This window comes from Hordeum vulgare, chromosome 3H (genome assembly GCF_904849725.1).
Source record: "Hordeum vulgare subsp. vulgare chromosome 3H, MorexV3_pseudomolecules_assembly, whole genome shotgun sequence".
Lineage (NCBI taxonomy): Eukaryota > Viridiplantae > Streptophyta > Magnoliopsida > Poales > Poaceae > Hordeum > Hordeum vulgare.
The window spans coordinates 112,716,916-112,740,421 of NC_058520.1; the positions used below are offsets into that span (position 1 = coordinate 112,716,916).

Genomic DNA, 23,506 nt, shown 5'->3' on the forward strand with positions numbered 1-23,506 from the left:
TTGTCCGCTAAGTATTTGGGGCAGTTCTGCTTCCAGTGACCTTTTCCCTTGCAATAGAAGCACTCAGTCTCAGGCTTGGGTCCATTCTTTTTATTCTTCCCGGCATCTGGCTTACCGGGCGCGGCAACGGCTTTGCCGTCTTTCTTGAAGTTCTTCTTACCCTTGCCCTTCTTGAAACTAGTGGTCTTGTTGACCATCAACACTTGATGCTCTTTCTTGATTTCTACTTCTGCAGACTTGAGCATCGAGTACAACTCGGGAATGGTCTTCTCCATCCCTTGCATGTTGTAGTTCAACACAAAACCTTTGTAGCTTGGTGGGAGAGACTGGAGGATTCTGTCAATTATAGCATCATCCGGAAGTTCGACTCCAAGTGAAGTCAGACGATCGTGTAACCCAAACATTTTGAGTATGTGCTCACTGACCGAACTATTCTCCTTCATCTTACAGCTAAAGAACTTGTCGGAGACTTCAAATCTCTCGACACGGGCATGAGCTTGAAAACTAGCTTCAGCTCTTGGAACATCTCATATGCACCGTGTTGCTCAAAACGCCTTTGGAGCCCCGTTTCCAAACTGTATAACATGCCACACCTAACCAGAGAGTAGTCATCACTCCGCGTTTGCTAGACGTTCAGAATGTCCTGGGCTGCTGCGGGAGCGGGAGGGTCACCTAGCGGCGCATCAAGGACATAAGCCTTTTTAGTTGCTTCAAGGATGAGCTTCAAGTTGCGAATCCAGTCCGCATAGTTGCTACCATCATCTTTCAGCTTGTTTTTCTCTAGGAATGCGTTGAAATTGAGGTTGACGTTGGCCATCTACAATATTTATGAAGACAACTTTTAGACTAAGTTCATGAAAATTAAGTTCATTTAATCAAATTAAGTATGAACTCCCACTTAAATCGACAACCCTCTAGTCTTCTAAGTGATACATGATCCATGTTGACTAACCCGTGTCCGATCATCACGTGAGACGGACTAGTCACCATGGTGAGAAACTTCATGCTGATCGTATTCAACCATACGACTCATGTTCGACCTTTCGGTCTCTTGTATTCGAGGTCATGTTTGTACATGCTAAGCTCGTCGAGTCAACCTAGGTGTTTCGTGTGTGTAAATGTGGCTTACACCCGTTGTATGCGAACGTTAGAATATATCACACCCGATCATCACGTGGTGCTTCGAGACAACGATCCTTCGCAACGGTGCACACTTCGAGGAATACATTCTCGAAATTTTAAGAGGGATCATCTTATTATGCTACCATCGTTCTAAGCAATAAGATGAAAAACATGATAAACATCACAATGCAATCATATAAGGACATGATATGGCAATTATCATCTTTGCTCTTTCGATCTCCACATTCAGGCATCGCATGATCATCATTGTCACCGGCGTGACACCATGATCTCCATCATCGTGTCTCCATGAAGTCGTCACGCCAACTACTACTATCACTACTACTATGGCTAACCGTTAGCAATGAAGTAAAAGTAGTAAGCACATGGTGTTGCATCTCATACAATAAATTAAGACAACTCCTATGGCTCCTGCCGGTTGTCATACTCATCGACATGCAAGTCGTGAAACCTATTACAATAACATGATCATCTCATACATCATACATGCAACATCACAACTTTGGCCATATCACATCACATGTCAAACCCTGCAAAAACAAGTTAGACGTCCTCTAATTGTTGTTGCAAGTTTTACGTGACTGATTTGGGTTTCTAGCAAGAACGCTTTCTTACCTATGTGACAGCCACAACGATGATATGCCAAAGCTATTTACCCTTCATAAGGACCCTTTTCATCAAATCCAATCCGACTAGAGTAGGAGAGACAGACACCCGCCAGCCACCTTTATGCATGGTGTGCATGTCTGTCGGTGGAACCAGTCTCACGTAAGCGTACGTGTAATGTCGGTCCGGGCCGCTTCATCCCACAATACCGCCGGAAAAGAATAAGACTAGTAGCGGCAAGCAATTGACAAATCATCGCCCACAACCTTTTGTGTTCTACTCGTGCATAGAATCTACGCGTAGAAAACCTGGCTCGGATGCCATTGATGGGTAACGTAGCATAAATTCAAAATTTTCCTACGCATATTCAGATCTTCCTATGGAGAGACCAGCAATGAGAGAGGGGTGAGTGCATCTTCATACCTTTGAAGATCGCTAAGCGGAAGCATTGATAGAACGCGGTTGATGGAGTCGTACTCGCGGCGATTTAGATCGTGGTGTGATTCCGATCTAGTGCCGAACCACGGCACATCCGCATTCAACACACGTGCAGCCCGGTGACGTATCCCACACCTTGATCCAGCAAGGAGGAGGGAGAGGTTGGGGAAGATCTCTGGGAGCACGACGGCGTGGTGTCGATGGAGAGACGAGGTCTCCCCGCAGGGCTTCGCCAAGCACCGTGGGAGAGGAGGAAGGAGGGGGCAGGGCTGCGCCGAGGGAGATAGAAAACTGTGTGCAAAACAGCCCCAAAACCCCCACTATATATAGGAGGAGGGGAGGGGGTGCCACCCCTAGGGTTCCCACCCTAGGTGGTGCGGCAGCCCCCCAGATGGGAGGTGCGGCGGCCAGGGCAGGGGGAGGGGGTGGCGCACCCCTAGGTGGGCCTTAGGCCCACCAGCGCCTAGGGTTTTCCCCCGTCTCCACCTCCTGCACCTTGGGCCTCCTTGTGGGAGGCGCACCAGCCACTTTGGTCTGGTTTCCCTCCCTATTTTGGCCCATGCTACCTCTTGGGGCTGGTGGCCCCTCCTGGTGGACCCCCGGGACCATTACCGGTGGTCCCGGTGGTCCCGGTACATTACCGGTGACGCCCGAAACATTTTCGGTGTCCAAAACCATCCATCCTATATATCAATCTTTACCTACGGATCATTCCGGAGCTCCTTGTGACGTCCGTGATCTCATCCGGGACTCCGAACAACTTTCGGTAACCTCGTATAACAATTCCCTATAACCCTAGCGTCATCGAACCTTAAGTGTGTAGACCCTACGGGTTCGGGAGACAGGCAGACATGACCGAGACACCTCTCCGGCCAATAACCATCAGCGGGGTCTGGATACCCATGGTGGCTCCCACTTGCTCCGCGATGATCTTATCGGATGAACCACGATGTCAAGGATTCAATCAATCCCGTATACAATTCCCTTTGTGTGTCGGTATAGAACTTGCCCGAGATTCGATCATCGGTATACTTATACCTTGTTCAATCTCGTTACCGGTAAGTCTCTTTACTCATTCCGTAGCACGTCATTGTGTGACTAACTCCTTAGTCACATTGAGCTCATGATGATGTTCTACCGAGTGGGCCCAGAGATACCTCTCCGTCACGCGGAGTGACAAATCCCGATCTTGATTCGTACCAACCCAACAGACACTTTCAGAGGTACCCGTAGTGCACCTTTATAGTCACCCAGTTACGTTGTGACTATTGATACACCCAAAGCACTCCTATGATATCCGGGAGTTGCACAATCTCATGGTCGAAGGAAAAGACACTTGACATTAGAAAAGCTTTAGCATACGACGATCTAGTGCTATGCTTAGGATTGGGTCTTGTCCATCACATCATTCTCCCAATGATGTGATCCCGTTATCAATGACATCTAATGCCCATGACCAGGAAACCATGATCATTTATCGACTAACGAGCTAGCCAACTAGAGGCTTGCTAGGGACACATTGTGATCTATATATTCACACATGTATTACTGTTTCCTGTTAATACAATTATAGCATGAACAATAGACGATTATCATGAACAAGGAAATATGATAATAACCATTTTATTATTGCCTCTAGGGCATATTTCCAACAGCGAGATCTTGGTGTTTCACGCTTCATGTTTACTTATTACCTTGTAATGCTACTACCCTTGAATGAATTAAGCAGCTGATTGAGTTCTAAAATGTGCAAATTGTCGCATAAGTAAATTTCGCATAAGAGCTTTGTTAATTTTAGTGTAACAAGTTATGTTGATGTAATTCATAAAAAAGGTGTGTTGTGCAGAACTACACATACACCATTAAAGAAAAGACAAAATTCTATAACACCCACTACATTATAAATTGGGTACATTCATTAGAGCGATAACACAATGGCAAGTGTGTCTAATCGTAACAAGATATACAGTGAACACCCAAGAAGCAGGGCATCTCTGACATATTGAGCGATAAAAGTCTTGCTATGAGAACATATCGTACTTTCAAATCAGGCATGCAAATCAGCCAATTTTATGATCTAGCTATCCACCTCTGCTATACAAAAACGTTATCTATGGATACTAAGGTACAGGGTAATTATTTAACACTAATATGGCAAGAAAAGATACAATATCTTGTCCATTTCCCCCCTAATCTATGCAGCCATCAGAATGTCGCGGATTATGGGCCTAGTAAAGTTCTCAAATAGCATCATCAGATCTATTATCCAAGCGGCAGATCCAGAACATTTATCTACAGTAGTATTAGATACATATTCCCTGCAAAAAATCTACCACCAATACATCTCTCCTTTGTTGAATACACCCCTCCATGCAATCCTAAAGAAGTCTATCAAAACTTAACATATGCGTAAATACTATGACTATCCGAAAAATAGTAATAGTACACATAACTATAAAATGATTTGCTAGATACTATGAGAATGATGAGTTGTTTGTGGCACTGCATCTTCTCCTTACATTGATATTTGTTTAACTCAGTAAAGTATAGAAGTCAAAAGTATAAGACATAAAACCTATACAGGTACATATGTCTCCACACTGAGTTCATAAGATGAGGTTAACCCTTTTGCTTCCATCAGAGTAATTCTTAGGATCCACATAGATGAAAATTTACGGTAAAACTTCCATTTTCTTCAGGACCAAGAAGCTCATGCATGTAATGCAATGGGAACTATTAAAAAAGTGCATGGACGGACCAGGAAAACAACAGAGATGATCATTTCATAATTTTATCTTGCTTAACTGATCTGTTGATCTCCATCACAACATATAACTTGGTTCCTTTGGGGATGAGGTGTTAACACATCGATTAGAATAAGACAACCAAACCAATTGATCAATGAGTTGGGGATGGTCAAGCCCGTGTTATCACTTGAACCCGGCCAAACGTTGCAGGGAGATGCTTGCTGACACTATTATCCAAAAGAACCAGACATCAAGTATATAATGCAGAAACTATTGGGTTTACAACATAATCATTCATGGTAAAGAAACTAAAAAATGCATAAGATCAATTATGCTCACATGGAAAATTCTGAGGTCCCATTTTTAAGATATGAGATTCGAAGGGGTTTGTAGTGTCTAGTGTGGGCCTTTACATGTTGTAGCTCTACAATTACCTCTAAATAAGTCAAACTTAGAACCTTTACTTGTTCATATTTTCTCTTTCTTCCATCTCATATCCGAGAATAAAACACTACCACAGCTACAAAATCAAATCAAACTGAACCAAATCAAACCAATCCTAGTTCTTGTTGCCAAGGCAAGAATGTAAAAAAGGCATATACAAACCAATTGGATGACCTTTGCGCAAGTGGACTCTGCTCGTTATCGGACACTACTATCTGACCTGGAGCTCCTCGCCGGCGAGTGCGGCACCTCCACAACGTCTCAGAGAACCCTCCTTTGGTCGGCAGCCGACATCCAAACAACAGTTAGTTCACAAGGTCAGTTATATCTTTCTTCTCACAATACGAGAATCTACAGATAAGTCAATTTATTTAAGAATCAGTACCTTAATTTTATAATTTTATTCATACAAGAACAGCAGGTCACTTCAGACAAGGATAGAAACATGAAGAATAGGCAACAAAGCAGTAGTGTGGTTGCTATAAAACAAAACTCCATGCTTTAACTATAACATTGTAGACAAGGGTAAATTATTGCCCGTATCCTTGTAGCATGAGAGTTATGTTTATATTGTAGATTCTAGTTTTTTCTCATTCCCTTATTTGTTTGGTTTTCTTGATGATAAATTAAAAATTATAGTATGGTCATGCCTTACTGTTTTCAGGTAAAAACACATAGTCAATCTATTAATTGGTATAATCAGTCGTGTTTGAAAGTAATACTCAGAATAGTTTTGAGATCAAAACCATATAATCAGTCATGTTTGAATGAAAGTAATAACCAGAATAGTTTTGAGAGTAATAATCTAACACGAGAAGGGGAATACACAATACAGTCACCATCGTGACTTACCAGCTCCTCCATTTATTCAACTGAATTTGCTTCATTCAACTACCCAATCATTGAGAATCCATAATATAGTGATTCCTCTTATCAGCCTACAATATATTAATCCAAAAGACAGAAACATTTCAAGGAAGGAAAAGGAAACATGAACACTTGGAGGTTTGTTACCTTTTGTTTTCTTCTTGCAAAACTTGAGTCAGACCATCCAGATGAGGTTGGATATATTCCCTTGCGGGAACATCATCATTTGCAAGTTGTAGAACTTTCAACATGATGTATTTGTATAGCCCAAAGAACCTGCATATATATCATAAAGAACACCATTAGAGTAGCAGAGATGTCACTTTAGAACAATTTGCTGAAAGTCTGAAACACGCCAAGGTTCTCGGCATCTTGTATGTGATGCAAGAAGAAGCAGGAGGTCGACGATGCGTCCCTGCCGATGCGTCCTTCGGAGGTCGACCTGGTCTTGCTATATTGGGACTTGCCGTGCTTAGTATTAAGGGTTGGAGGAGTGGAAAGTCTAGCTTGCCATTTATACTGGCACAAGCAGGTATTTTGATTCCCTTACTTACATCCCAGTCACCTCGGATTAACAATGACATGCATGTCTAAACAGTCCATATTGGTATTTGTATAAATATTTGACCCTTGACTCTGGTAATCTACTACTATACCAAACCGAAGTGCCACATTGTGGGGAAACTCCCGGCGGTAATTAACCTCCTCTGTTCGTTATTTGCAGCTGTTGCTACTGTTGTAGCATGGAAGCACTGCCAGGCGTATACCACGGTAAGTGACACTGCCACTTTGCTGTAAAAAATTAGTGAATCCGAATCTTATTCTGATCAATTGACTCTGTTTTAACAAACAAAGAAGCTGCTTCCCTGGGGCTTCTATACTGCTCTCAGGTAGTTCTCGATTGTCTCTTTATCGTGTTTCAGCTGCTCATTGCACACTTCTTTCCTCCTTACAACTTCCCTTGTCGCCAATGCCTTGATGATCTGCTTCTACTCGTATGTGTTGCTTGCCAGGGGGAATCCACCATCGAAGAAGAAGCCAGCAGCTGCTATATAAGTTGAGCCTTTAGTCCTATTGTGGTCAAAGTTGTGCTCTGGTAAATGTTACTGATGGTAGGGGGTGCATTTTATTACTTTTAATTGTAGAACACTGAAAAATAATAGAGTTGTGTTCTTGCGTACAGTTCATTCGGTTATCTTTGTTACTTAGTGGAAGATTCAGAGCAGATACGATTTGCGCTGGTTCTACATGAACTTCTGTTCCTAAACAATATGCTTATACCTTAATAAAATGTAACGTCGTTGATCCTGAAAATATACTGGTCAGATTATGTGCGCAGAAGCTGCTTGGTCAGTGATTGCTCTGAACCAAACCAAAATTTTGTTTACTTCCAACATTTGGTTGTACTACACATAAGATCAGTGTAGCAGTGAACATTTGGCCTAGGTCCAAGTACAGAAGTTCCAAACAATTTTGCTAGCACATGTGTTGGACGTTATTGGGGCCTCGAAACAAACAACTACCCATTTGATTATTATTTTTGATAGGTTTTGGGATAGCTTGCCACTTCTACCGTGCGTTATTTGAGAGGGAATGCTACTCAACAAATCATGTCCAGCATTGCAAGAATGCTAATACCTCATGTTGTTTTTGTTCAAACTTATTTTCAAATTTGTTCAAACTTATTTTCAAATTTGAACTAAAACAGCGAAGGAGTAGAATCTTGCTCCCATAAGGGTGTACCTACAATCTAAGCACGCCTCTCTTTGTTGATTGAGTTTTCTTTTTTAGATTCCATTCATCGAGATCTTGATTCGAGCTCGTAATTGTAGAAAGGGAAGTTTCTTTAACAACACCAACTAAAAGGGCCAAGCATGAGGTAAATCTATTATAGAAGAACATAACTACATATGCAAGACAAGAAGAAAACGAATGCAGAACCATGCACCTAAGTCCTAAGGTGGCTTACAATCTCCACGAAGATGCAATCACACTACCACCACATATGCACGTGGACACATGTATGTAGTGTCATAGCTTGAACATTAAGAGTATGCATCAAAATAGACTAACCTGTTACTTGCGTGGGATTTGCTTCATCCTTAAATCAGCACTAGATTGTTACTTTCAAAGGTGGGCTTGCTGTTGAAAGGACCACGATGACGCCTAGAGGGGGGTGAATAGGCTATTTAAAAACTTCTTCAGATTTGGCTTAAACCTAATGCGGAAATAAACTAAGAGGATACTTTTCAAGCACAAACCCTAAATGCAATAGACACCGCAACGTGCACCAACAACACGATCTACCAAGATGGACACAACACGATTACTAACAAGCACAAGTAAGTTACACAAACTTACTTGAGCTATATCACACGACGAGTAGGTGAACGACACAAGATACTAGATCACACTATAGCACACGATATATCAAAAGCTGCAAGTGTTAACGTGTGGATATAGAGGGTATCCTTGAACGATTAATCTTGTACAAAGAAATAGCCAACACAATATAATGAGCACAAACAATATGCAATGTATGTATGCTCAAGTAACACAAGTAAACCACAAGTAAGGAGTTAGGGTTAGGGATAACCAAGGTCACTGAGACAAAGATGTATCCCGATGTTAACTTCCTTGGAGGGAAGCTATTCACCGTTAGAGAGGTGGATGTTACCACGAAGGCACACCAACGCCACGGAGGCTCACCCTATTCTCCCTTTGAGATAACACCACGAAGGCGTTTCTCAACCACTAGTGGTAAGCCTTTGAGGTGGCTTCCAAAGCCTCACAAACTTTTCCAGGGGTAATCACACGGATTGATTCCTCTCCGAAGAACTCCTACCGCCTAGGAGTCTCCAACCTCCAAGAGTAACAAGATTATGGGGAATGCTCAAAACTTGCTCAAATCTCAAATAGCTTGGGTTGAGAGGAGGAGAGGGAGACGATATATCTTTTGATTGGAACAACTCTCAAAGGGGCTCACAAATGCTCTTGGGATCTAAGATTTGGTGTGAGCAAATGTGTGTGAGGTAGGAATGTGTTCTTATGACGATATAGCTGTGTTGGGCATCCTCTCACGAAGTGGGAGGGGGGTATTTATAGTTGAGAGGGGAAAGTGACCGTTGGGGTCACTTAAGTCTGACAGTGGTCAGACGTCCGGCAGTTCTCGGATGTCCGGACGCCCACAAGGGGTCGGACGTCCGACAGGGGTCGGTCGTCCGAGGGATGTATATATATCAGGAACCACTGTATAGATATCAGGAATCACTATATAGACGAAGAGGGACCGGACGACCGAAGAGAAGGTCGGATGTCCGAGAGTTCAGTTTTGTTCAAGGGCACCGGATTCCGAAAGTGGTCGAACGTCCGGCCCTCGGACGACAGGGGGAGGCCGGAAGTCCGAGTTAAATGACTCTGGATTCTCTGGTGCAAGGTTCCGGTTTTCCGAAGTGGTCGGGCGTCCGACCCTCGGATGTCCGGAGGTAGCCGGATGTCCGAGACTTTGGCTCTGGCATAAGGTTCCGGATTTCGGAAGTGGTCGGGCGTCCGGCCCTCGGACGTCCGAAGGAAGTCGGATGTCCGAGGCATTGGTTCTGTTTTTGAGATCAAAGCAGAGCAGTGGAGATGTGGTATGAGCAGAAAAGTAGAGATGTAGTTTGAGCAAGTTTATCGCAAAATCTGTGATCCCCTCGTAATAGTGCGGGATCCCTAAAGACTCAAGAATCATAAAAAGGGTACTGATGATCCATACTTGAGTGTATACTTTTCTTCGCTGATCATCACTCCACACCACTAACGTCAAAGGAACTGATACCTTTGAGTTAGCCCTTTCACTTGAGCTTGATGTTGTTGTTCCTTCTTGGCTCAAGTTGAAAGCAAGACATGATGAAGTCTTCAAGTAGCTCTCCCATACACAATGTGGAAAGCCTAGCTTATGTATTCATCTTCATTTGTCCACCATGTGAACATCCACAAGAATCAAGCATGTAGTGCTCAGGAATGCTTATCTTGATCTTGTCCTTGTTAGCACATGAGCTTGTCCTTATCAACACATGATCATTAACAACAGCTTAAAGGGGATTAGTGATTAGTTATCTATATGTGTGTTGTCAGCAACACCAAAACACGATTAAGGGCATGACTGCACTTTCAATCTCCCCCTTTTTGGTAGTTGATGACAACATACATATAGCTCTCAAAAATAGTAATAAACATGTGTGGCTTAGGAGAGATTTGTTACGATGCTTATGAAGCTCCCCCTGATTATATGCATAGTAAAATAGGTAAGTGCGGGAGCTCCCCCTTAATGCGTGCTTTGAAGATAATAGCATGATATAACATTACACCATAATAGTTCAACAATACAGAGCATATCATATGAATCAATAATTCATAGCATATCATATGAATCAAAGCATATCATATGAATCAATAGGATATCATAAAACTCATCATCATATGACACAACGATAATATCATGATATCTCATCACCACATGATAGTTTAACAATACATCATCCATAAGTGATGGCATAGCACATCATCCATAAGTATCGTTACATGATGACACATCATTAAGTTCGACATACTACATCATACCATACATTATGAGAGAAACCAAAATCGAAACTAAGATAAGATAATGTCCTCCCCCTTTGGCATCAAGGACCAAAAAGGAAGGAACCCGGCAATGCTACCACATACTCAAATATCATCCTCATCAACATCATCATCATCAGGCAGGCCACTGCCACCAGCCTCGTGAAGGAAGTCAGCCCACTCAGGGCCAGATGGGAAGCCAAAGTCAGAAGGAGCAGCAAGAAGATCCTCATCGTCACTCACATCAAGAGCGCCCGAGTCTCTCAAACGAGCCTTGAGGGCATTCTTGGAGGAGATGATGCGAGAAACCACATCATGAGTTTGACCGCACTTGAAAGGGAAAGCCTTCATCATGGTAGAATGTGCCTTGCCAATGAATTTGGCAAAGCGACCGAGAGGAGCTGAGCTGGATGAAGGGGTTGCTGACCGGGCAGCAGTGCGGTGAGTGGAGGTGGATGAGGTTTTCTTAGGAGCATAGTCATCCGCCATGTGATTGGGAATGGCCCACTTGTGATGCGTGTGAGTGGGAGCAACAGTGAATTCAGCAACATGGTGAATAAAGGCCTGGATGAAGGGGGCATGAGGGAAGGCTCGCTTGTATTGAAGACTAGCAAGCCGAATCTCATGCCAGAGAAAGTGAGGCACATTAATCTTGCGCTTGGGGAACTCTGTAAATGTGACATGATATCAATACAGTAGCCGCTGCAGGTTCCCCTGTCACCCATCTTGGGATAGATGGTGCGGATAAGACACTGAAATATGATAAAGAAGGGAGAGCGCCAAATGGATACTTGGTTAAGATCCTTCATCCGTTCGTCTGCATCAAGTTCACGCAGTGGTTTGAGGAGAAGGCCACACGCCTCAATGGGCTTAGGTGCATGGTTAGGATCATTCTTATGGATTTTGATGCCGGAGTCGGGGAAACCGAGTGCGGCAACAAACTCAGCATAAGAGGCTGTGAACTCAACATCAGAAGTCATCCAGCTAACAGTGTTGTTTGAGCCAAAGAAACACGTGGCATAAAATTGATGAATAGCGGCACTGTTAAAATCGCACCGAAAAGCAAAGGGGGCAGCGAGCCCCGATGACTCAATGAGCTCAATGGCACCCGGGTATTTCGCCGGGTGAGTGCGAATATGCTCAAGATCAATATAATGATGTACTGAGAGATCCTTAGGAACGATGACAGTAGAAAAGATGTTCACTTGGACGTGTGTGTGGAAACGTGAGTCCATAGAGTCACATTCAACAGAAAATTGGTTAACATCGCGGCGGAATGTAAAGTAAGAAGACTTAGGAACCTTGGTGAAGTCCTTGACTTCACGACCTAAAGCAGGAGGAGGTTCAAGGGAGATTTGACGAGCATCACCTTCGGGCTGTTCAGGAGGAGGCAGTGGCATATATGAGGTCCTGCGAGTCCCCGGCTTCGGCATATTCTTCCGAACGGCAACGTATTCAGCACGTTCCTCAGCTGCAAGCTCATCCTCGAAGTCAGAGCCATCAGATGAGGAGCGGGGCTGTGGAGGAGGACACCGGGCGAGCCGTTTGAAGGGACGGCGTGGTACATCGGAGTCATCCGACCCCGTGCCAGGAGTGGCACGAGCGGATGAGCCAGCGGAGTTCTTCCGGGCAGTGTGCTTAATCTTGGGCATGATGGAAAAAGGCCTACACGATTGGAAACCCAATGGGGGAATGGTCACGGTCAAAACACATGAACGAACACATGAACTAGTGAGAAGGGGAACCAATCACGAGAGAAACCGAGAGGATACCTCAGATCGAGAGAGGAGAGGAATGGAAGAAGGATCCCTCGGAGGAGAACAGCTAGATCGCGGGGCAGGGCCCCTGTGGCGGCGAGGTCGCAGGGAAGAGCTCCTCAGGCAGCTGGCGGCGGCTGTGGAGGCGGCTGTGAGAAAGGGGGCACGTGGGGGCTAGGGCAAGGCCCAGCCCGCGCCCCTCTATTTATAGAGGCTCCCGATGTGTCGGACGTCCGACAGGCATCGGACGTCCGGAGAGCATCAGCCGTTGGACGACCGACAGGTGCCGGACGTCCGGAAGACATCAGCGGTCGGACGACCGAGCCGTGCCGGACGTCCGAGAGGGAGGCAGACAGGGCTGAATCATGATGGTGAGATGGTTCAAGTGAATAGAGCGGAGGTAACATCCAACAATATTTCATATAGTGACTATACCTTCCCAACGCTCGAACAATGGAGTGTGTGGTGGGTTTAACCACCAAGTTCGAGTGCTACCTCGAGACAGGGACACTTAAGCATTTTCTGTCTTGCTCATGATGGTGAGGTGATAAGGAGTATTCTCGCATGTGTAGCAACCCAGGGCCTCTCAACTAACATATTTTGGACATGGTATGATGTAAATCTTCTAATTCGATTACTATGATAAGTGTGGGTCCAAATTACGGTCAAACGCATGAGTGCATAGAATCATGCACAAGTTATCCTATTATAAGAGCAAGGCACATGACACAAGGGCCATGGCACAAATTTGTCTCATTCATATGACCATGAAGTGCTAAGAGAACACCAACACTAAGCATTTCATCAGTGTGATTGACAAGGACATGTAGGAAATTACAAAGTGGAAAAAGTATTATGTTCATGCAATGATGCAACCTACACAGGGTTGACTCTAATGTTATACATGCATGAAGTAAATACTTGTTACCAGGATAGCATTGGTATGGCATAGAAGTAGCCGAGTCTTGTCTTGACTCTAATTTCTTCGTGACCAGCACCATCTTCTTCTGAGAATAAGTCAAGATAGCAATGCTTCTCCAAAGTACCTAAACCACCATTTAAGCACAATATGGTCCCCAAACTTATTGGGTCCGAAGTAGTTAGTCCAACTACAATATATATAGGGTAAGATCACTCAATTATGTGCAAATAGATATAAGTTTTACTTTCAAGCACACCTTAACCTTTTAATGGATACGTCTGATTTACCATATACATATATTGGATCAAAGATACGATAGACACGGCATGTGCATCTACACATAGTAGATATGCCTACACAAGCCTATCAAAATTCAAGGATATACAAATTGGACAAATGAACACATAATTGTCAATTACAGAACATTCATGTCGTCCAAAATGGATCAGGGTGACAAATCAACATATGATAGCACCCCGAGTTCAACACATGAACCGGTCAAAGCATCAAACCATGTAAGGTATGCATTTTGCACAACCTTACATGCATGTCTCACCCCAGTAGATGTATAAGTGTAGGTAATACGATTATAACTCCCACAACATTATGAAATAAATAGTACGAGCTCAAAGACATGCATGGGAGATTACCGGGAGACAGATTAATTTCTCAGCAAGTTATGTAGGTCAAATGAAGACAAAGCCGAAATAGAATGACCATGAAAAACACTACCAGGCCAGAGATACCATGTGTGAGAGAACACAATGGTATTTAGAATTATCAGTGGTGGTAGATGTCAAATGAGCACAAAGATCGTTTTATACTCACACAAGTGTGATATGGGAGTTCAACCATAAGCATAATGTTTAGATGTCGTAGGTTAACATCCCAATTAGTTAGATCATAGTGCAGAGAAATAATTCGAAAGGCATGAACCAACTATGCCCTTCTTTTATGTACGATCTAGCGGCTAAGCCATGAGTATTGCTATAGTAGAACGTCATACTCACGCACATCTAAGGGATTTAGACACCAACAGGGTTATTTTACGAATTAAGACATGTGGAGCATGATACGCCACACAGTTATAGAATAACCCCATGTGGTAGATTCTGAGTGGCATACATCGGATGTTTATCTTACCAGGGGATGTGACGTGCACAAAGCATATCACACTCCCTTAATGTGATAATCCATGTATTTATCATACAAGGCAATCAATCATCCAACTAAGCTGATAAGTGGATGCTAATTTGAACTTCGGATGGCTTTGACATCCAATGGAATGATTGGATAATCTTGCACCGTGAATACTAGATGGAGTCCAATACATATATACACATTTTGGGTTAGTGATGTGCGTAGAGCAGAACACTCCCCCTTAATGTGATGAGCTATTAACGTCTCAAAGGACCCACACAACGGTGCAACTAGGATGCAAGTAATGATCGGGACTACACACAACTATATGACAAACATAACGACCTACACATGATAGATAACACACGACAATCATACTAGTATGCGCAACATGTCAAAGTACATGCTAGGTACCAAACCTAGACATGAGAAGGAGTGGGGCAGGTAACTTCCAATGTAAACAATTTAAGTACAAGTTACCGCAAAGAGGCACATTGGATATGAGATATGGGCTTGATAATCCGAATGACTTGGCTTGAGATAATACAAATGATGAAGAGTCCTCAAATCTTCATTGTGTATCCAAGTCTCCAATGTCCTCCAAAGTCACCTATTGATCAAGTTTGAGCTTGTTGGTCCCCAACTACGTTGGGTCCTAAGAGGTTAGTCACAATAGGCTTGGCAACCCAAATGGTTCTTTTCTTGACACCATTTTGAGTACCAACGAACTTGGCAAACACATTGCCAACCTTATCCTTCCCAAGGGAATAGCTATCATCAATAGTGATTGGGTTGGATAAGTTACCTCTCGTGCAAGACGAAGTGACGTGACCCTTCTCACGACATAAGTAGCAACATCTACCCTTTTCTTTCTTCCCAGTTGATTTCCCACCTCGGGGAGTGTTGGCTTGGATATTATTGGGAAGAGGCCTTCCTTCAACTTGTAGCTGAGTATGTGATTGAGTTTTTGGCCGCTTCCCTTGTTGCTTGTGGCTTTGAGACTTCGTCTTCAGAGGGCAAGATCTAACATGGTGCCCTTTAAGTTTACTCCAACATCATTTTTATCATTCGGAGATGTTTGCTCACACAGGACATTGTTGAGTGTGGACATCCCTTCATGACACAGTTCCAAGTCTTTCTTCAAAGAAGTGACTTGGGACTTGAGCTCTTCGATTTCCTCTGCACGGTTAGTATCAAGGCAAGTACTAGAGGAAGTGTAAGCTTCACTGTTAGAGCAACAAGGCAAGAAAAGTAATTCATCACACGAGGTAGCAACATTATGAGTAGACGAATTACGAGGACTAGTACATGGAAATATAGTACTTCGACCAGAAGTAGTGTCATTTTTCACATGAGGCTCACTTGATGTTAACTTGGTGATGATAGCCTCATGAGCTAACTTTTGCACATTATGGGATGTTAGAAGATCGGCATGAGAGCTTATGAGCATTACATGGTTTTCTTCCAACTTCCCATAATTGCTAGTTAGTAAATCAAGTTGAGCACGTAGCTCAGCATTCTCCTTCAATGTTGATACTTCAAATGAGGTAGAGTTAGATGTACAAGTATCATCAACAATATGAGAGAAGTAAGTGGCAATTAGAGACTTCTCATGAGTAGATTGAAGCTCCTCATAGATCTTAGAGGTTTTGATGAGCTCTCCCTTGACACTATTGCATTCAAGGAGAAGGACCTCAAAATCCTTTTTAAGTTTATCATGAGCAACTTTAGTCTCTTCTTTTGAAGATCTTAAGTCTCTACATGCTTAATGACTCTTCTCAAGTTCATGTTCAAGTTGTTCACTTTTAGCTTGTTCATGATTAAGTGAATCATTACAATTTTCAAAATAAGCAAGAACATCTTGGAATCTTTGAAGAACGTTATTTTTAGCTTTATGAAGAATTTTACCGATCACATAGATATTTTCAGTCAAGTCATCATCATCATCCTCATCGCAAATATCATCGTTATTGCACAGAGAAGATGATACCTCATTATTACCTCTTGCCATGAGGCACATGTGAACTGAAGGAGTTGATGATGATTCTTTTGGTGAATCGGATTCTTCATTAGTCAAAATACTTCATATTTCTTGATTTCCCCTAAATGATTATTCATAGGACAACTAGGGAGAAACAAGATATTTTGATCAAGAGGACACGGAAAAGCAGGCATATCACCACAGACATTTGTTGAGGGATCTTTAGGTGAAATGCATGACCTATCAGCACAATAATTTACACTATGGGTGGTGCTAGATATGCTCGTGTCCATAGAGGCTATGACATTTTCATCAACATACATTTCTTCACTCACCATGTCATTACCTTGTGAGATTGAAGATGCTGAGGTGTGCAAGCAATCAAATATGGAAGTAGTGGCGGACTCTTTATGATCGAAAAGAGTGAAGAGCTCATGCACCAACTCATTCATCATAATATCGTCTTCATCAAGATTGGACCCACCATATATATCTTCAAGTTTAGTCCAAACTTCATGAGCTGACTTGCAAGTCGAGATAGACTTAAACACTTAAGGACTTATGGTTCGATGAATGGCAAGAAAAGCCTCACAATCAAGATACATTTCATTAGTAGATGAAGATGCATCATCCTTTTTGTCGGCAATCCCTACAAGAACAATTCGTAAAGTATTTGGGCCCCCAAAAGTGATGGAGCATACGAATTCTTTATAGGGTATAATTTGTGCCATCAAAGTCAAAGGTGTCATTGTGCACTAATCCAATAGTCGACATCAATACTCTCTAGGTCGTGAAACCTAACTAAAGAGAGACCTTGCTCTGATACCAATTGAAAGGACCACGATGACGCCTAGAGGGGGGTGAATAGGCTATTTAAAAACTTCTTCGAATTTGGCTTAAACCTAATGCGGAAATAAACTAAGAGGATACTTTTCAAGCACAAACCCTAAATGCAATAGACACCGCAACGTGCACCAACAACACGATCTACCAAGATGGACATGACACGGTTACTAACAAGCACAAGTAAGTTACACAAACGTACTTGAGCTATATCACACGACGAGTAGGTGAACGACACAAGATACTAGATCACACTATAGCACACGATATATCAAAAGCTGCAAGTGTGAACGTGTGGATATAGAGGGTATGCTTGAACGATTAATCTTGTACAAAGAAATAGCCAACACAATATAATGAGCACAAACAATATGCAATGTATGTATACTCAAGTAACACAAGTAAACCACAAGTAAGGAGTTAGGGTTAGGGATAACCAAGGTCACTGAGACAAAGATGTATCCCGATGTTCACTTCCTTGGAGGGAAGCTAGTCACCGTTAGAGAGGTGGATGTTACCACGAAGGCACACCAACGCCACGAAGGCTCACCTTATTCTCCCTTTGAGATAACACCACGAAGGCGTTTCTCAACCACTGGTGGTAAGCCTTTGAGGTGGCTTCCAAACCCTCACAAACTTTTCCGGGTGTAATCACACGGATTGATTCCTCTCCGAAGAACTCCTACCGCCTATGAGTCTCCAACCTCCAAGAGTAACAAGATCACGGGAAATACTCAAAACTTGCTCAAATCTCAAATAGCTTGGGTTGAGAGGAGGAAAGGGAGACGATCTATCTTTTGATTGGAACAACTCTCAAAGGGGCTCACAAATGCTCTTGGGATCTAAGATTTGGTGTGAGCAAATGTGTGTGAGGTAGGAATGTGTTCTTATGAAGATATGGCTGTGTTGGGCACCCTCTCACGAAGTGGGAGGGGGTATTTATAGTGGAGAGGGGAAAGTGACCGTTGGGGTCACTTAAGTCTGACAGTGGTCGGACGTCCGGCAGTTCTCGGATGTCCGGACGCCCACAAGGAGTCGGACGTCCGACAGGGGTCGATTGTCCGAGGGATGTATATATATATCAGGAACCACTGTATAGATATCAGGAATCACTGTATAGACGAACAGGGACCGGACGACCGAAGAGAAGGTCGGATGTCCGAGAGTTCATTTCTGTTCAAGGGCACCGAATTCCGGAAGTGGACGGACGTCCGGCCCTCGGACGACAGCGGGAGGCCGGAAGTACGAGTTAAATGACTCTAGATTCTCTGGTGCAAGGTTCCGGTTTTCCGAAGTGGTCGGGCGTCCGGCCCTCGGACGTCCGGAGGTAGCCGGATGTCCGAGACTTTGGCTCCGGCATAAGGTTCCGGATTTCCGAAGTGGTCGGGCGTCCGACCCTCGGACGTTCGGAGGAAGCCGGATGTCCGAGGCATTGGTTCTGTTTTCTAGATCAAAGCAGAGGAGTGGAGATGTGGTATGAGCAGAAAAGTAGAGATGTAGTTTGAGCAAGTTTATCGCAAAACTGTGATCCCCTCTTAATAGTGCGGGATCCCTAAAGACTCAAGAATCATAAAAAGAGTACTGATGATCCATGCTTGAGTGTATACTTTTATTCGCTGATCATCACTCCGCACCACTAACGTCAAAGGAACTGATACCTTTGAGTTAGTCCTTTCACTTGAGCTTGATGTTGTTGTTCCTTCTTGGCTCAAGTTGAAAGCAAGACATGGTGAAGTCTTCAATTAGCTCTCTCATACACAATGTGGAAAGCCTAGCTTATGTATTCATCTTCATTTGTCCATCATGTGAACATCCACAAGAATCAAGCATGTAGTGCTCATGAATGCTTATCTTGATCTTGTCCTTGTTAGCACATGAGCTTGTCCTTATCAACACATGATCATTAACAACAGCTTAAAGGGGATTAGTGATTAGTTATCTATATATGTGTTGTCAGCAACACCAAAACACGATTAAGGGCATGACTGCACTTTCAGCTGTTAAGATGGGATAGAAGAGAAGGTGAGGAAATACAAAACGCTAAAATGTTGTGTTTGAGTTTTGGATGCAAGACCCACCTTGATTTCTTTGCGGCTCTTCCTGTTTCGTGGGATTGTTGTCTCATTTTTCTACATAATGATAAAATAAACATGTTAATATCTCATATTGAAAATGAATACTATTATCTAAATGAAAAAATCGATTGTGACAATCATAACAAAATGTCCTAAAATGTTGAGAAAGCCATACCCAGCTACTATTCCGGTTACAGATGATGTAAAACCAGCTGTAGATGAACCTTTTCCAGATGTATAGACGGCAACTCGTGCAAAATTATCCAAAATATGAAATAAATCTGCTTATTTTCTAAATATTTCTAATCTAATAGGCAACAGGTGAATAGTGCCACCATCAGTGATACTACTAACTAACAAGATGCAGGAACACATCAATTTGTTCATCACGAGTTGATGTTTTTGATGTACAAAAGCACCGTCTTCCTTCACCTGCGGTCCGGAAAATTTGATCCACTGACATTCACCAAAGGGGGCGAGTAAATCTAATCAGTGCGTAAATCTAATCAGTGCTGCTGATAGGGAGGGATGTGTGTGTTATTTCTTCCTTTTTTCGGTGAACCCTAGCCCAGATAGCTCACCTTGGGGATGGCGGCGGCAGACTGGCTGTAGGTGGGAGGATGAGGGGCGCCGACGTATCCTTGTAGCACAATGGGAAGGAAGAAATAATTGGGTACATTCATTAAAACGATAACACAATGGAAAGTGTGTCTCATCATAACAAGATATACAGTTAACACCCAAGAAGCAGGATGGATTATGATCGGGACCATGACTAAGCCTATCTCAATTAGGCACGTCCAGAATAGCACATTCTCTGTAAACTATTCTACACAATAGCTACAAAATTCTTCAAAATAACAAAACAAATCCGCACAACAGTACTCTCTCCACAAATAGCATTAAATTTCTGCACATTCTTTGAAAGATAAAGAACACAAGGAGTTGGGAGGGAGATAGATGTCACGGTCGACACCTTTTACCTACCGATGCATGGAGCAGCATGTTTTACAGGGGATCAAAGCAGAGCTGGTTTGCAGGGAGGATGGTGGTGGTAGGGAGGATAATAGGATATCGGGGGTGGAGGTTGAAACCAAAAGGGAGATGCTTTGGAGAGCCGAGCTCGGGGTGGGGCTTGAAGATGAGGAGGGCGGCGGTTGAACGGGCCATTCTCCTGCCTACACGAGCATCCCGTGCTTCTCACCCACACGCACAACAGTGCAGCCTGCAGCTCTTGCCTGCACGCCCTCTTGCCCTTCTGATGTACAGTGAGGGACGACTGCAATGAAGACGAGGGCGGCGCGAGGAGCCAAAGAAGAGCGGCAAACTGCGGCGGTGAGATTATCCTACAGAAGATAGGGGGCAGGGCGGGCTGTCGTTGTCTACAGCGAGGACGGCGGCCACCGCGACCAGGATGTGGACGAGGAGGTCAATGATGGTGGGAGAGGCATGGGTTGTCCACGCGAGGCTCCTGGCGGTGGATCGAGATCTGGGACGGCGAGATGCCGAGCACAAGAGGATGCACGGCGACGGCGATTTTTCTGGAGAGAGAGAGAGAGAGATGTGATCAGGAGAGAGGGGTTGCAGTTGAAGGAGAGGAGGCATGGAACGGGTGTTCGTGGGTGGTGAGGGGGTGTTGTCCTTGAAGAGGCGCACGGAGCTCGTCGGCCTGCAGCTTCCGCGGCGTGGCGACGACGAACGCGGACGCGCGCCCGGTGTCCCCGGGGATCAGCGTGGCGGAGGCGAGCACGACGACCAGGGGCCCCGCGGCGGCCGTCAGCGGCCGCCGCGCGGCCTCGGCGACGGGCCCGCCGCCAGGTCGCGCAGCGCCAGGTCCCGAAGCAGCCTCCGCGGGCTTGGCGAGGCGGGGGCGCGAGGGGGCCGGCCGGGAGCGGCCTCCGCGGGCTCGGCGAGGCGGGGGCGCGAGGGGGCTGGCCGGCGGCCTGGCGGCCGCGGCACGCGCGAGGTGGCGGAGGGAATGGCGCGGGCGAGCGGGGAGGGCGCGGCGAGGAAGGAGGCGGCGGTGGACATTTGGGAGCCGAGGGAGAGCAGAGCAGCGGCAGCCGCGGGATGTGACGTGAGGAGGTAGGTCGTGGAGGGGTGGAGAACGCGCGGTTTTTTCTCTCTGCGCTCGGTAGTGGGATGTGGGGTTTCTTATCGTCGCGCGGAAGGTGGAGCGAAAACAACGACCGAACGGGGGTGAGGTCCAATCATCACGACGGCACATTCCCTTAATAGTAGAGATTAAAAAACGTTTTACATTATAAAACAAACGGAGTAATACGTCAAGACGAAAGAGTATCCATGTTCCTCACAGTAGTAGTAAAAATATCCAGTAGAGTGGTTGGCTTAAGGAGAAAGAGTGTGTAAGTTCATGCTAGGAGTAAAAAATAATCAGTAGAGAGATCTCGAGCGTTTTAAATTTTCACAGAATATCCAAGATAATATTATCACACCTTCAGATACCACGCCGAAAATCATCTCAAAAACCACCAACCGATGCTTGTGCTGTCTACGTGTGTCCCCTCTCCCCGCTTGCCAGTCTCGATCCTCAAGGCTCGAACGACGACGGCCAAGTGCTCGAATCCCGTCGACGTGGAAGCACGGCGGCCGCGGCCACCCTGAGCCGCAGCCGAGCCGTATTTATCACGCCACCACCTAATCAATCCCCAGAGGCACGCACACACCCGAGCCCCACAAATCCCATCCCCCACTCCACTCCCCACCGAAAACCATGGCGCGGCGGAGTGGCATGCTCCTCCTACTCGCCGCGGCCGCCCTGGTCGCCGTCGGCGCGGTCGCCGCCGTGCCGCCGTCCTGCGAGCGCATCGAGTGCCCGGCGTACGACGTGGTGGACAGCGCCAACGGGTTCGAGATCCGGCGGTACAAGGACGCGATGTGGGTGTCCACCGCGCCCATCGAGGACATCTCCCTCGTCGACGCCACCCGCTCCGGCTTCCTCCAGTAAGCTCCCGTCGCCATTGCGCCAGCAGTTTTTTTGTGTGTGTCAAGCTCCCCCTTCTTGGGTTTCACGTGCGCTTAACTTAATGGACCAGTGGACGTTTACTGGGCCTGAGATAACAATAACGGGCTTCACCTTGTTTGTATGGGCCAGGCTTTTCAAGTACATCCAGGGGAAGAACGCGTACAAGGAGACGATCGAGATGACGGCGCCGGTGCTGACGCGGGTGGCGCCCAGCGACGGGCCCTTCTGCGTCTCCTCCTTCGTGGTCAGCTTCTACGTGCCGACGAAGAACCAGGCGGACCCGCCGCCGGCCGATGGCCTGCACGTGCAGAAGTGGGCTGGGGCAAGGTACGCCGCCGTGCGCCGGTTCGGCGGCTTCGTGGCCGACGCCGACGTCGGCAAGCAGGCCGCGCTGCTCGAGGCCAGCCTGCAGGGGACCAGGTGGGCCGCCGCCGTGTCCGACGGCCGCAAGGCCGACCCGGCCTCCGAGTACACCGTGGCGCAGTACAACTCGCCCTTCGAGTTCAGCGGCAGGGTCAACGAGATATGGATGCTCTTCGACACCATGGGCGCGTCGTCTGACATGTAACGTGCAAGCTAGCCGCTGGCTAGATCAATCAGTCAACTCGTATATAAGAGTATCTTGTCCTTTAAGCTTATGTAAGCGGACGAATAATGGTAGCTTATAAAAAACTTGAGCGAAATAGTGTGCTGTTTTGCGATGTATGGACTTGAGAGCAATAAAAAGTGCCTCTTTTTTTTTAAATTAAAAAAGTGCCTCTTTGGTGCAACAACCTGCTTGCCATTTTGGCGGCCCTTTTGCTTCCTGTCTCGTTTGAGACGATTGCTCCGATGAAACGTTTCCTATAAATAATCCTCGGCTATCACACGGCGCTGCTGCTCTTTGTTTTCTTTGGATGGACCGCTGCTGCTATTGTTGCAACAGAAGAATCAAACAGGGGTGTCCGAATCCAAG

General features: G+C 45.2%; 1 protein-coding gene and 1 long non-coding RNA gene across 3 annotated transcripts; one reads left to right on the plus strand and one right to left on the minus strand.

Annotated features, from left to right (window-relative positions):
- Positions 1-5,274: 5,274 nt before the first annotated feature.
- On the minus strand, positions 5,275-8,414 carry LOC123443161. Of its 2 annotated transcripts, XR_006630583.1 has the most exons (3): positions 6,393-8,414; positions 6,231-6,316; positions 5,275-5,652 (listed from the first exon to the last, which is right to left on the minus strand). It is a non-coding gene; the product is annotated as an uncharacterized LOC123443161 (long non-coding RNA). The 2 variants fall into 2 exon arrangements; XR_006630582.1 differs by having other exon boundaries at positions 6,231-8,414.
- A 13,540-nt stretch (positions 8,415-21,954) lies between these two features.
- Positions 21,955-23,234, plus strand: LOC123443163 (heme-binding protein 2). The gene is made up of 2 exons (XM_045119451.1): positions 21,955-22,529; positions 22,681-23,234. The coding sequence occupies exons 1-2, from the start codon at positions 22,300-22,302 to the stop codon at positions 23,117-23,119; spliced, it is 669 nt and encodes a 222-aa protein (XP_044975386.1). The 5' UTR covers positions 21,955-22,299; the 3' UTR covers positions 23,120-23,234.
- The last annotated feature ends 272 nt before the right edge of the window (positions 23,235-23,506 follow it).

What these genes read in the sequence shown, in the direction of transcription:
- LOC123443163 (XM_045119451.1), top strand. Translation starts at nt 22,300, where the DNA reads ATGGCGCGGCGGAGTGGCATGCTCCTCCTACTCGCCGCGGCCGCCCTG. An exon ending in ACCCGCTCCGGCTTCCTCCA is followed by an intron (nt 22,530 to 22,680) that starts GTAAGCTCCCGT and finishes TGTATGGGCCAG; the next exon opens with GCTTTTCAAGTACATCCAGG.